The 15,717-nt window shown below is 38.6% G+C and overlaps 1 protein-coding gene across 8 annotated transcripts in view; it reads left to right on the forward strand.

Annotated features, from left to right (window-relative positions):
* The window catches only part of CDK6 (cyclin dependent kinase 6), a 226,415-nt gene that overhangs the window by 101,070 nt on the left and 109,628 nt on the right, over positions 1-15,717 (forward strand). For all 8 annotated transcript variants that reach the window (XM_033088192.1, XM_033088198.1, XM_033088199.1 and 5 more), the window contains exon 4: positions 12,886-13,053. In XM_033088192.1, coding sequence (XP_032944083.1) covers positions 12,886-13,053 — 168 coding nt within the window. The remainder of the gene's footprint in view (positions 1-12,885; positions 13,054-15,717) is intronic.

Raw genomic sequence — 15,717 nt, forward strand, 5'->3', positions numbered from 1 at the left:
CACTAGTTTCCCGTTGACTACGTCGTACGACACTATAAACTCCCCACACCAGCCCCGCAATGAAGTCCTTTGCAGTGTGGTCCCGTTTAGCAGTGCGCCCTCCCCAGGGGCTGTTGCTGGCCTCCAAATACCTAAGCAGTTGCCCTCCTCTAAGCCGCCGTGTGTTTTTTTAGGCAGATGCTTCCCCCCACCAAACCTAATGGTAACCGACCGCCAAGGTCGGCTTAGATGCTGCTTCCTCCTCTCTGCTTACACAGTACTCTGTCGTTTGTGGTCCGTGCCACATACTGATTTGAAGTGTGTAGGTGCATATTTATGTCTTCTCTCTCCATTAAAATAGGAGCTCCCTGTCTTCAGGTGTTTGTATGTAACATGGCCTAGCACAAAGCATTACACATAGTAGGGGCTTCATATTTCTTTTGTATAAGTGGTAGCAATTCATTATGTGTGTGTACTTTGTACTATGTAAAAAAGCACTTAAATATGTAATTTCTTACTTAATATATAATACATTATATATTATAATATATAGATATATGTATTATAATATATTAATATATAACATAATATGTATTAATATATAATATATAATCATATATATTATATATAATACATAATGTGTATTATATATTATAATATATAATACATGTATAATATATTATTAAATCTTTCCTTTTTGAGGTTATTTCCATTTTTATAGATGTGAAAACCAAGGCCCACAAAGGTTGCAAATGACCTGCCTTCGATTATATAACTAGTAAGCAGAAATTTAGATACAGTACTTTTAGCTCTGAATTCAGTCTTTCTTTTACATCATACTGTCCTCAGAAATAGAAGTTTACATCTCACGTGCAGTTGGCTCACTTAGGTTATATACATGTCTAAGAGGAATTTCTTTTGTACTTCTTTTGTGCCTTCACTTGGCAAGTATTCAACAAATTCTTAGTGAATAACCAATAAACCACAATACAGAATCAGGACCTTTTTTCACTACCAACTCAGGAATCTTTTTAATTGGTAAGGGTACATAACTCCTGTGACAGAGCCAAGAGCAGAAGTCATTATGTATTATCTTAACGCCTATCTATAAACTATTGAGTGATCCATCAAATCAAGTAAAATCAACCAATATCTCTCTATAAGGTGCCTTGTTGGATTCTGTGGAGATATAAAATTTGCAACACATTCCTGTTCCTCATGGAATTTACAGTCTAGCTTAATAGCCCTTGATAGTTCAAAAAACAAATCAAACATATAATGTAAAATAATCAAATATCTCAGTTATCTCTGTAGTCTTATGATGCAGGCAGGGCAGGAATTTGTCCTGCTTTTCATAAATGAAAAACTGAGGGTCAGAAAAGTTGGGACTTGGTTAGTCTGTAGGCTAGTGGTGACGATGAAATGGAACTTAGTCACTAGCACTGCATTAAAAGACCACACTTTGAGAAACACGGATGTGACAATATGACATTAAAATATTATTAGGAGATTCACCCAGTCGTCCAATTCTGCCTCCAAGTGATAGATAACTCAGGCAGACTGATTTGTTCCATAGAGCGCTTCTCTTAGAGATGAGAGAGGCTAAGTGACTTGCTTATAGTTGTAACTCTAGCTGTGGAACAACATACTAAAATCCATGCCTCTAGATGGGCAAGTTGCTACAAGAAGTCTGAACAGGGGTGGTAAAATAGAACGGAAACCTGCTTCACTATTTTTATTCCATACTGTGTTCATTGTAGGCGTAGGAGTATTATATTTCTGAAGTAATAAACCAAAAGTCATAACACATATGAAGATATTTTAATGGCTAGTAGGTAGGAATACTGATTTATATGCCATGCTTCTTTGGTCCTTATCCCCTAATCCAAACCTGCCTACTTTTTCTGATTCCCTTGGAGTTCCGTCACCTGCTAAAATATTCCTCCTTGGGAGGAGTCAGTCAAGTTTATTTTATTTTATTTTTTAAGCTAATGGCTTCTGTAGATGTCATGGTCATTTCCAATTTAATTTGGGCCTCACTTCGCTATGAAAAGTCATTGAACATTTAGTGACACCTGTTAATACAGTATGCTAGGAGTCTAGTGTATCTGGAGGAAGAGCGATTAAAGCAGGCCGCACTCGCAGAAGATGGGGCCATAGGGCAGTGAGTGAGTAGAGATGGAGGCAAACAAAACCAGAGATCTAGGCGGGCTATGTCAGAGGGCGCTCAAGCCTGAGAATGATCTGGTAGGATCAGGTTTGCATGTTAAAAAGATCAGACTAGCCAGAGAGTTAAGGATAGATTTGAGGAATGAGATCAGTAGGGACACGGTACATACAGTATATGTAAGGAAGGCTGAGGACCAGATCCACTGTAGTGGGGGCCTCAGAGGAGTAGGAATTATATGGGAGGTGGGGATGACAAAACTTGAGTGAGGGACCCAAAAGAAGACTTGAATAAATAACCACACCCTGTTGTGAAAAGAAAAGAGTCAGTATTGTAAAAGTATTAGTTCTCAAATTAATTTTTAATTTCTTAAAAGTCAGTAAAAATACTAAAGGGATTTGGGGGAGGATATGGGAACTCAGTAAAATGATCTTAAAATCAGTCCAGAATAATAATATGTAAAAATATCCAGGAATGTTTTATAAAGAATGGGAAGAGGAAACTTGCCCTATTACTGTGTTTCCCTGAAAATAAGACCTAGCCGGACCATCAGCTCTAATGCGTCTTCTGGAGCAAAAATTAATGTAAGACCCGGTCTTATATTATATGAGACCCGGTGTTATGTTACGTTACGTTATGTTATGTTATATACATTATATTAAATACATTACATATTATATACATTATATTATATACATTATATTAAATATATATACATTATATTAAAATAAGACCGGGTCTTATGTTAATTTTTGCTCCAAAAGATGCATTAGAGCTGATGGTCTGGCTAGGTCTTATTTTCAGGGAAACACGGTAGGTAGTAAAACATATTCTAAATATTTGATTACTAAAGGAGAGAGGTACTTTCTTTAAACAACCAAACAAGTCAAAGTCCAGAAACAAATTCAAGTAACTTAGAACATGAGAAAAGTGGCATTTAAAAAGTGGGTAATTTAATAAATGCTTAAAACCTTTAGCTAAAGGTAGTATAGAAAATAGCAATAGCACACACCCATTAAAAATTGAGCAATAGATCTGTATTTATTGACATACAAATGAGTTCAGTATACATTATGATATAAAATAGGCAATTACAAAACCGTATACACTATGATTCCTTTTATAAAGCAGAATAACTACCCGTATTAGTGTATACAGAGAGAGAAATTAATGGAAGGATACACCAATATGTTAATTGTGGTTATCTCTGAATGGAAGAATTGTGGGTGGGATTTATTTCCTTCCTTTTCCTTGTGTTTTGATTTTTTTAATTTAAAAGTTAATATGTGTTATATTTCTAATCAAAAGCACTTTGATTCTAATCAAAAGAAGATCTTTTCATTTTGGAGAACAGTGAAGAGGGAAGAGGTATCCATTGTGAAATGCTGTGGCGAGGTTAAGAATGGAATGTCCCATTGGTTGAGGCAAGAAGGTGGTTATTGGTGGTCTGTCAGGAGCTGCTGTATCTCCATTCACTACAGTGATGAGACATGGGTGAGGAATGAGAAAATGTGCACTGCTGTATACAGACCATTGGCTGAGAAAAGAAGGGGATTGCTTGGGTTTTTTCTGGTCAAGAGACAATAGAGAAGGAGGAAGTCTCAGGTATAGTAGGGAAGGGGAATGGTTAGGAGAGCAAGGCAAGGTACTTGAAGAAGCTGGAGTGAATGCTATCCAGAGCATAGGAGGAAGATGAATACTGCATAGAAAGAAGTAGAAACCTTTCCTACCAAGAGATGAGGGAGAAGGGTAGATACCCGTGTTTATAAATGTATAGGCGGAGCACAGGAGTTGATAGCATTCCCTTGATGGTCTGTGTTTCTCTTTGAATTAGAGTGCACACTGGTGTGCTAAAAGGAGAAGGGAGATGCTAAGGTAGGGGACAGCAGGAAAAAATTAGACTGTCCTACAAGGACAGCACGAGGGTTGACTAGGGAACTGTAAGGTCACCTGGTGTCACTAAGGAGTCAGGGTTGATGACTGACTTCATATTGATAATGAACACACATGTGATCATCTTTCCCCCGTAACAGCTCCCTGCAACACAGGTATCACAGGCGAGAAAGAGCGCAGTGGGGCTAATTGAGGATTAAGCTTTGCATAAAGGATAAGGTAGAATGACCATGGAGCGAGAGAAGTGAAGGAATTGGCAGAGCTGGCAAGTGATGCGTGACTAAGTTGCTCTCCAAATTTCATTAATTACGCTCTCTAATAAGCTTATGTTAATTGAAGCGGCGTTTTGATATCCAAATAAATGTAGTTAAAGTAACTTCAAAAAATTATTTTTAGTTAAAAAAAAAAAAAAGATCGGAGGTGAGTATTAGCACATTCCTGGTTTTAGCCATGGGAGTAGATGGCAAAAATGGAGTGGGGATAAGGAAGTCAAAGTTCTCTGAAGCTAAGGTGTTAGCTCGGGCATCCTAGGGATGTTGAAGCCATGCAGGAAGATAGTGAGGGTGAGCAAGAGAGGGTGAGCTATGGAGTATGGAGTTTTGACAGCAAGTGATAGCAATGAAGAAGGGGATATCGTGAACATTCATGGAAGGAGGTATCAGTCTCAAAGAGAAAAGGATAACGACCTGGAAGGGATCTTCGGCAACAAGAAAGGAAGGTCGGTACAGTCTCCTTGGGGAGAACGGGGACGAGGGCTGTAAATGAAAGGTAATGGCCTTAACAGGTTTTAGTTAATACAATTTTAGTTAAGTTAGATTTGTTAGAATAAATTTCAACTGCAAGTTACAGGGCACTCAATGAACAAAGTAGCTTTAAATTAGGGCCTTCATTGGTGACATCTACTGCAAGGCCAGAGGTGGGCAGCCCCAAAATTGATTCAGCTATGCAGCGATGTCATCCAAGACCCAGACACTTTTTCTCATTACACGCTGGCATGTTATGTGTGCAGATCGTCTCCCTTTATGTTTCAAGATGGTTGCTACAGCTGCCAGTTCATGTCCTCCAGCAGTAGCATTTAGGGTGATTCGTGGAGGGGAGGAGGAAGTACACCAGAAGAGTTTCATACTGAGGTCCTCTTGTAAAGGAAAAAATGACTTCCCAGAGCTCTATAGCAGGCTTGCCCAGACATCTCATTGGCCAGGACTGGGTCTCATGTCCCTCCCTAGATCCATTCCTAGCAAATGGGAATGTGATTCCCTTGGACCAATCCCTCATGGCTGGCAACCAGCAGTGTCTGCCACCGTAAGGCAAATGATCATACGCTCCACTCTGTGGAAAACCAACTTGTCTAGTACATTACCTCATTTGGAGAGGAGGGAAGTACAGAGTGAGAGGTCCATTCTCAAAAGAGGGAATTGAAAGGGAGACTGGGGAAAGATTCTGAGAAGATATTCTGTCCAAATGCAGCCATTATAAAGCATACTGTTTTTAAAAACAAAAATTTATAAAGAATATGTTGAAATGGGGAAATATCCACAGAATATTATTCGATGCTTTCAAAAGAATTACAAAACAATGTTCATAGGACAGAAACTGTTTGGGTCATTAGCCAAAATTGTATTTTCTTTTTTATGTACTTTATATTTTCTTATTTATACGATGTTGATTTTTATATCCTGCTCTGAAGAAGTTATAATTAACATTGCATATTTGTAGTTGCAGTTTCTTTTTTTTGACTTTCCACTGTGGGTCGATAATAGCCGTCGTGTTGAAGTAATGATTTCTTCTTTCAGACTGTCCATTGTGCCTCAAATAGCAAATAACATTTCCAGGCTTGGTGAAAATCAGTTGTTCTTGTTTCTGGTTAGTTCAGACTGATTCTTTACTTACTCAGCATTATCATTGCTTCCAGGAATGAATTCTTTCGTTCTCTCTTCAGAATACATATTTTATTAATCAAAGTTATATACACAGCCACTTTTATTGTGCTTTTATCTAGTTGCCTAGAAGCAGTAAAAATAGAAAGTCAGCCCTGGCAATTAGGGCCTTGCATTTGCTTCTGCTGAAGAGCCCCAAGGCAGGGTCACCTTACTCACTTATCTCCTTGCCCTGCCTCCTCCCCTCCTGCCAGCACACCCCCCCACACCCACCGTGCTGAAGTAACTGGCAATATGGCCCCGCTTGACAGCTCTCACTGTATCTTGTAGCTTATCTCCAGGTCCTCCCATTTATTGCCTGCTTTGAATTCACCAACAATTACAACTTTCCAAGTGATAGGACTTTTTAAGGAACCTGCTTTAACCCTTGTTTTGCTTTGTCAGAATTTGTTTTTTACCCTCTGTGATTTTTGGATGAAGCATTCTTTGGGTACTCCTGAGGACCAAAATGAGAAAAAAGTAGGGAAACCTGTTTATAAAGCAGTTTTTTGCAGCCCATTTTTATCGTTGGTGGATTGATCAGTGAAAGCATGAAGGAGCTCCTGTCAAGGTTTGAGCTAGAGGAAAAGGTGTGTACTGTACAGTCAGCTTGATGTGGGGTCTTACAGCAGATGCTCCCTGAGCACACAAGTGGAAGGAGTGAGCATAAGAACCTTCCTGATTGAATGTCCAGGATCTAACATGGCTTTGTTATTCACTCCTTCATTGTTTATGTAGTAATACCGTGTTTCCCCAAAAATAAGACCGGGTCTTATACCATATTTCCCCGAAAATAAGACTGGGTCTTATATTAATTTTTGCTCCAAAAGATGCATTAGGGAGTATTTTCAGGGGATGTCTTATTTTTTCATGTACAACAATCTACATTTATTCAAATACAGTCATGTCATCTTCTTCTGGAACATCGTCATAACGTACTAAATGCATCCGTCTGGCTGACGACCTTAACTCAGCTTATTTTGGGGGTAGGTCTTATTTTGGGGAAACATGGTATTGTACACATTTTGCAGGAGAACTGTAATTTTCAAAGATCCTAGGAGTTCCACTTCTGGGTATATATATCCGAAAGAATGGAGAATGGGGTCACAACAAGATATCTGTACACCCATGTTTATCACAGCATTATTCACAATAGCCAAAAGGTAGACACAATCCAAATATCTATCAACAGATTAATGGATTAGCAAAATGTGGTATACACATAATACACACACACATGCACGCGTGCGCTCACCATGGAATATTATTCAGCCTTAAAAAGGAAGGAAATTCTGACATATGCTATAACATGGATGAACCTTGAGGACATACTAAGTGAAACAAGCCAGTCACAAAAACGCAAATATAGTATGATTCCACTTATATGAGGTATCCAGAATAGTCAAATTCACAGAGGTTGAAAGCAGAAGGATGGTTGCCAGGATCTGGGCCAAGAGGGAGAAATAGGGAAGATGTTCTTAATTAATGGGCATAGAATTTCAGTTCTGCAAGTTGAAAAAGTTCTGGAGATTGGTTGTACAATAGTGTGAATATACTTAACACTGAACTGTACACTTAAAAGTGGTTAAGAGGGTAACTTTTATGTTACGTATATTTTACTGCAACTAAAAATTTTATATATATATATTTTATGTATATATACATTTATATAAAATATAAAGACATAAATTTTTCTATAAAAATATAAATATATAAAAATGTATAAAATTATATATCTAAATTATATATATATATATATCAGCAAAAATATTAAAAATGAAAAGATCTTGAGATCCTGGGACTAGCCCTCATTATTGTCAATAGTCCTCTACTTTCTATAAGTTTATCAACACCTTTTATGTATAGGCTCATGTGATCTTTTATTTCTATTCCGGTAATCGTAACCCCTACCAGAAGTCAGTGTTATCAGTTCAGTATAAAAAACCTTTGTTATATGTGATCTATTTTAGACTGTAGTGTCTCTGATACCCTTTATAGGAAACAACAAATCATTCTGAAGATATTTCTGTCAAAACTTGAATAACAAATGTGAAAAGACTGGTTTACACATAAGAAGGGAAAAAATGACTATCCTTGACTATAAGTTGTATAAGTCTTATTTAAAATTTTTTAATAGATAAACTGTTGATGTGCTTTTTTGTTGCTAAAATTTTGAGGAGTGAATATATCACTTCGATTAGGTTGATGTATCCACAAGTACAGAATTGTCCATTAAAAGGCATCTTTTCTGTGACTTGCTGTATGGAATAAATTGGCGGGTTTTAGTATCTTGGGGAAGTACATATACTTTTTTATAGTTGGAAAAAGAGACCCAAGGGTAAAACTTTTTCCCGTTAGAAAAGCTTGAGGTAGGTTTTCAGTTTGCTTGTTTGTTTTGTTTTTAAAGAAATAAGAGGATTAGAGTTCTTGAACACCTAAAAGAAACAATTACAAGGCTGTAAATATTTCTGGTATTCAGACTGAAGTCCAGAGTCTTTTTAGGGGAGTTCCAGGGCAGAACTCCACCTAAAGTCACTAGGAGCCAGACTTTGTTCTGTGATGGTGTCCTTTGGAAACTTGCTTCAGCATCACTTGTTTCAGAAAGATACGGAGTGAAACCCCAAGTGACTGTTTATCATAAGGATGGCAGGATGTTCAAACCTTTTATACCAGGATTGTACATTGTAACATAAAAAGGTTTGAAACCTGTGTTTAACTTAAAGAGCTTTAATTGGCAGTATCCGTAGTTTCATTGCATTGTGTCACTAGGATTACTGTGAAACATTTGCCTTGTATAAAACAGATTAATTTTGATTAAAATCTTGAGCTAATTTAAAAGTATGGGCGGGAGGGGTGGGGGGGAGGGTGAGGGGATTGGAGGGCAGTCGGTGACCACAGGATGGCCACGGGTTTGAAAATTAATCTGGGGAACGTAATTTGGTGGTTACCAGAGGGTAAGGGGGTTGGGGGCTGGGGGATGAGGGTGAGGGGGATCAAATGTATGGTGATGGAAGGGGAGCTGACTCTGGGTGGTGAACACACAGTGTGATTTATGGATGATGTGATACAGAATTGCACACCTGAAATCTATGTAATTTTACTAACAATTGTCACCCCAATAAATTAAAAAAAATAAAATTAAAAAAAAAAAGTACGTCTCATGAAACTATATATTGAGGTAGAACAGATAATAAATTTAAGTAGTAAATCCTCTGAAACGTCTTCGATCAGAGCACTTGTGATTCTGAAGGAAAGGTGTTTTTTCTTACCTTGTGTAGTGTCCATACCATTCTCAAGAATTGGGACCATGTCTTCATTGTAACCAGAGTTCCTGAGACTAGTTTGAGCGTATTTCCCTTTTGAGATTAGGTGTTCCAATGAGTGATGGTTAAAGGTTGAGGGAGGGTCCCCAAACCATACTTATTACGCGTCCGTTATGTTCCTCAGCCTATCTCACAATTGGTTTGCTGAAGGTAATGAGATTTTTGGCAAGATTTTTTTTTAAATCATTAGTTCAAATCTCAGTAGTTCAAAACTCTAAAGGTAGCTAGATATTATAAGTGTAAAAGAAAACCCCGTTTGCTAACCAAAAACAGATTATAGTAACCTAACAAAATCTGAAGAATGGTAATTCTTATGTAGAACTAACTTTTCCTACATCAATTGGCATCATTTATGTGGAATCAGTGTTAGTGCAGTTATGTGGATTTGCACTGCTGAACCCGTGCTTAAGATGCGATGTTAATACTAAGTCATTTTCATCTAGTCCAGCCTTTAAACAAAGGAGAACTAGACTCTTGGTATAAGTTCCAAATAACACAACTAAAACCAAATAATGATTAAGGCGTGTCACAGGGAGGAAAACCATGCAGCCATTAAAAATCACATTGTATAAAAAAAGTTTTTGTTGAAGAGTTTTTTTGAAGTGGCAGAATAGTCATAATGAATTGTTAAATGTTTTACAACAACCACAAAATAATATGTACAGAATAACAGGCATCTTATTTATAAATATATTTAACATAATATAGCACAAGTATATAATGTTTATATAATGATTATAATTACATAAATTATAATCATAATATAAATGTCCATTATATTTATACCTACAAACACAGCAATACATGTAAGTTTTGAGACACAGATAAGAAAGACACACAAAAATTATTTAACACTGAAGGTTTCTCTGTTCTCTCACTGGTGGGACTTTGAGTGATTTTTTTTTCTTCCTCTGGAATTTTTAAAATTTTTATAATTTTCCACATTAAGCATACACCAATTTTATAATTAAGAAAACTATAATATATGCTGTATAAATAAATGCACAATAAAAGCCATGCACATTTTTTTTTAACTCTAGTTCAGGCTTTTTATAAATATAGATGAGCCTTATTATTAATTAGTTCAAATTTTAAAAATTGTGTTCTGCTAATTGGCTGCTTAAATTGTTTGAACACTGAAACATGAACCAAGCAGATTTATTCTTTGTGCTGTTTTAAATGGTTGGTACTTAATGCGTAAGAAGCTAAAGATGATGAGCCAGCATGACATTATTCAAGTTAGTCATGCTATTTAAAATTTAGTGCTTACAAGTGTGTGCATATGTTTCCAATAAAGACTTATTTGCCACAGCAGAAGAGTGCTTTCCTTGACATTTTGTGCTTCATTTTCACACTCCTGTTTATTCGTTGCAAGTTGTTTGACCTGTAGTGGTTTCTTAAGTTGTGAAGGACTGTCCTTCGATGGTGCAGTCTTTTCCAGACTTCTCACCTTTGGAAATTTAGAAGGTAACCCCTGCCAGTCCAGAATACAGTAGTCCCCCCCTTACCCACAGGGGATATGAATGTCCCAAGACACCCCCCCCCAGTGGGTGCCTGAAACCACCATAGTACCAAATCGTATGTATACTATGCTTTTTCCTGTACATACATACCTATGAATTAGCACAGTAAAAGATTAACAATAACCAATAATAAAGTAAAACGATTATAACAATGTACTGTAATAAAAGTTATGTGAATGTGCTCACTCACTTTCTCTCTCAAAATATCTGATAACCGATCTAACCGCTGCTAAGTGACTAAAAGCCAGAGTGTGACTGTAAGCCGCTGCTAAAAGCCAGAGTGTGTATACAGTGTGCATACACTGGACAAAAGGGATGACTCATGTCCCAGGTGGGACAGCACAAGATTTTGTCACACTACTACTCAAAACAGCATGCAGTTTACAACTTATGAATTGTTTATTTCTGGAATTTTACATTTCATGTTTTTGGACCACCGTTGGCCCTGGCTAACTGAAACCACGGAGAGTGAAACCACAGATAACGGGGGTGAGAGGGGTGGGGAGGAGGGACTACTGTATCCATTTAGGTGGATCACAAAAAGGATTTCAGTACACCTCGGACATTGCACGCTCTCCCTTAGCACTTGGTTTCACTGACCTTGTGGCACTGGCCACATTTTCTTACAGTTGTTTGTGACTCTGTCTCCCCCAGCAAATGAGACACCAGTGATTATCATTTATTCAAGGATTACCACGTGCCAAAAACCGCACTACCCCTTGGCATACCTTATTACTTCATTTAAATCTCATAATACTAGGAAAAGGAAGCACTATCTTCTCCCTTATCTAAAGGGCAAAGCTAAGGCTTTGGTTTTAACCAAACTGGGATGTAAAGACAGAACTCCCAACTCTGAAGGAAGAACCAGTACCTGAAGCCAATAACCAGACACACGGTTCTCCATGAGAGGATGAGTGGTCCAGCTGCTGAACAAGTGTGTCCTCGCTGCCCCCACCAGCTCTACAGCCCAGGACGCTGCCTCGTCATTTGTCTAACCCTTACATGGACAAGATAATTCTGTCCTCCCTTGTACACATTGTCCTCACAGGATTTTGAGGGGTAGAGCAATCTTATTAACCCCAGATTTCAGAGGATCACATCATGGTCAGAGTTTTAAATTCCTCCTTTCAGATACTGTTCCCGAGTTTTAAATCTTGCATCTAATTTTATCAGTGCTAAAATTAGGAAAAGATGTGATACTGGTTTATTTTCTGAATGCCTGCCTGCTCTGTGCTGGTTAATGATGATGGCAATAATCGCTACCGTTTATTAAATGCTTGCTACTCTGCTTAGTGCTTTGTAAACCATGATCCCACAAAATAGGTGTTGTTGCTTTGCCATTTTACAGACAGAAAAATAGGCTTGGGGAGGTTAAATGGCTTACCCGGTTTTACATGCTAATGTGGTCATTGGTCTACTAAAGAAGTGCATTGAGGATTTGAATCCAGTTCTTCTGGACTCTGAATCAAGACTCAGGCTAGTGGTGTTACTTTGGACTAATTAACATACACCGGCTGTGTGTCAGTTTCTTGACCTGTAAAATGGGGTGTGATATGACTGACCTCAGTGCACGGGTGTGGATTATTTGAGTTATTAAACAAGGTGCTTGGAACAGTGCTGGACTCGTAGTGTCTGCTTAGTATCTGGCGCTATAAAAATAATAAGAATTACCATTAATGTTATTATCATTCACTGGGTTTTAATTACTGAAATCAAATATTAAACCATATAGAGTGTATGAAGTAAAAAATATCCCCCTCTCACCAACCTCCTACTTCCTCTCCTTAACGTTAACCCCTGATACCAGTTTGGTATACATCCTTCCAGAATATTTCCTGTACCATCTGAAACTATTATAAATTTTCCTTTCGTTAATAAAATACGAGGTGAGAGGAGTAAAATAATTTTTTGTAGTGATCTTGACAATGGGAGAGTGGAAAGGTAGGAAGGAAGACAAGTTCATTTATTCAGCAAATATTCATCAAATGCTTTCTGGGTGCCAAGCACTCTTAAATGCTGAGGAGTTGGCATGTTGAATTTCCATATTGATTGTTCATTGATTTTCTTTTTTTGCTTTTATTTAGGACATGATGCATCAGCTTCTCCGAGGTCTGGACTTTCTTCATTCTCACCGAGTAGTACATCGTGATCTAAAACCACAGAACATTCTGGTGACCAGCAGTGGACAAATAAAACTGGCTGACTTCGGCCTTGCCCGCATCTACAGTTTTCAGATGGCTCTTACCTCAGTGGTGAGTGAGAGAGTGCTGTTCATTTCATTAAATTTATTCTTCCTCTTTTAAATGGCAAACTGCCCCCCATTCACACCTCTGTTGTCATTACTGCCAGTGGTCAGCAGGTAGACAAAATGTCTGCACTTTTTCATCTGGCCATGGGTAGAAGGAAAGCATTCTGCTTACGACTATAGGCACATCCGAACGGGGCTTGTTGTGAACAGGACCCATTGCAGAAGCAGCCGGTTGCATCTTAGACACTAGAAAAGAATCAGTTATGAAGTTTCCAAATGCTTTTTGCCATAACCACTACTTTCAGAGCTGCATATATAGTGTTTGGGGAAACAGTTCAAGGTCAAGGAAGAGAGAGCACCAGGAACGCTGACCTGTCTGCAGCATCCTGGTCTGAGGAACAGCCAGGGTGCCTGCACCGCTCTGTTGAGAAAACACTCCTCTGAAGCTATAGTGCCAACTGTAAAGAAAAAAATAAGTGTACAGTGAACTTGGATCACCCAGGAACAAGTAGCATCACCTTGCTGGGTGGTGGTTAGAAGGAAAGCATTCTGTCAGGCCGGAAGAGAAAGGGTAAATTGAAAGGCTCTGTTTTGGCAAAGGATGATAGTTACGATATCCTGTTCTTTGTCTCATTCGGACACAAAACTATAATAGCTGTTGACTTTGGTTAGCTTCTATTTCTCCTTATAGTTCCTGTAAGATGACTTTTTGTGACATTCTGCCCCAAAAGATAAAAAGAGAAGCCCGGAAGTAGGCAGTGATAACCCTTCTCTTTGAAAGACCTGTTTTACCTATAGTGATTCAACCGTAGATACAGAACGCCAAGGAATGGCCCTTTGCTATGCTGCTTTCCTGAGGCAGAAGGTCGATGGGGAGAATCTGTTTGATTCAGTGATGTCTGTAGAAATGACCCTCAAAACATTAGATGAAGTCTTTTTTTTTTTTTTTAAAGTGTCCTCTCGGGTAACTCATTTTTCACATCCAGTCCATCTTTAGCCTGAGGTGGTTCTCGGTCAGGGGCAGCACCGCCCTGGGTGTGGGGCGCTGTTGAGAAATGTTTAGCCACGTCTTCGGTCATCACAGTGACTTGGGGAAAGGAGGTGGCTGCCAGGAGGTTAATGTTCTGCACAACAAAAATGGTTTCCCCGCATTCCAGTCATGCCTCCGCTGAGAAGTAGAAATTTGGGAGGGGAGTTGGAAATTCTCTGAGAGAGAGAATTTGCCTTTAGAAAACCATTCAGTTTACAAAAGCATTGTGCTTCCCCACCCCCGAAATGTGGACACTGCAACCTGGACAAGTGAGACCCCTTACTTTCCCAACATTATACACTTTACCTAGGGCACCCGAATTTTAAAAGGGGATTCCTTGGAGTGTGCCCTTACCGTTGAAAGAGAAGTTGTACTTGTTTCCTCTTTGTCTGCACACCGTCGATTTTGAGAAGACAGACACAAGATGGTGATTAAAGGATATAGCCCAGCGTTGGGCGAGGTCAAGCGAGCCCTTGTTTTCTTAGATAATCACATCAGAAAGGGCTGAGTCTGTGTGTTTCCCCAGTGGGAAGGGTGAGGTAGATCGCCGGCTTCCCTAGGAAGTAGTTGCACATGTTGTTTCAAGGCCCTGGGGAGAAGCTTGAATAGGAACTGGACGGTCATCAGAGGAACAGATGGAAGGAACTGGCCTCCTTTGGGTACATTAACCGAGGGAAGGATGAGCCATAACTGAGACCCTTTATTTTGATCCCCCCAAATGGGGACTAAAAACAATAAATAAAAACAGGAAACCTTACTAAATTTGAGGAATGATAGCCCAGCTTGTGCATAACGTCAATTAACATTCCATTCAGGCTGCAAGTCGATATGTTCAGACAGGAAAATGTAGACAAATTATTTCATAGGGAAGAGGGGAAGGGCAATCATAATACCTCATTTTTCAATATCGAGTTTGTGCTGCGCACTCTATGTTACTTAGGGTGATATAAAGTAGAAAAACATTAGCAACTGGGAAAGACACCAGAACAAATGCAGACCTTACTTGAAAGAGTGATCATTGGAATTTAATGGCAGTAATAAAGGGTATGATTCCTATAGGGTACTACGTGTAAATTTTTTCCCATTGTTTTAGTTTTTTATTTAAAGGAAAAATCCATTTGGTATAGCAGTATGTCAGTTCACAAATACAGGGTGACATATAAAGACTTGGAATCACAATTTTTCAGACTAAACTGGTATTTATTTTTCCACTTCCTGGAAATACACATTTTTTAGTGGGTTATGTCATACAGGAACTGGGAGTCAACTTAATCTGTGGAATGTTAAAGGAACTGCAAGTTAACTGATTCAAAACTGACATTTTCCAGCCATGAGAAATGCTAACATGTTACTTATCTTCCAAAGCCTGGCTTCAGTGTCCCCTTCTGGTACCCCCTGCAGAAATGAATTCCTCCTTCCTCCCTCAGTGATTTCAGAGTAGTATCTTATTCATGTCTTTCATAATACTGCTTTCTATCTTGTTTGTAATTATTTGGGAGTTTTATTTATCAGACTATAAGCACTTTGAAGGAGCTGACCTGTTGAGGAATTAATTTAGGATAGTCATTATATAAGTCTGGACTGTAGGTGTAGGTGCAGGTGTGTAGGTGTGACTTAGCTTGCTCCATCTGATAAGGC

The sequence above is a fragment of the Rhinolophus ferrumequinum genome, chromosome 20, assembly GCF_004115265.2.
Source record: "Rhinolophus ferrumequinum isolate MPI-CBG mRhiFer1 chromosome 20, mRhiFer1_v1.p, whole genome shotgun sequence".
In the NCBI taxonomy this organism is placed as follows: domain Eukaryota; kingdom Metazoa; phylum Chordata; class Mammalia; order Chiroptera; family Rhinolophidae; genus Rhinolophus; species Rhinolophus ferrumequinum.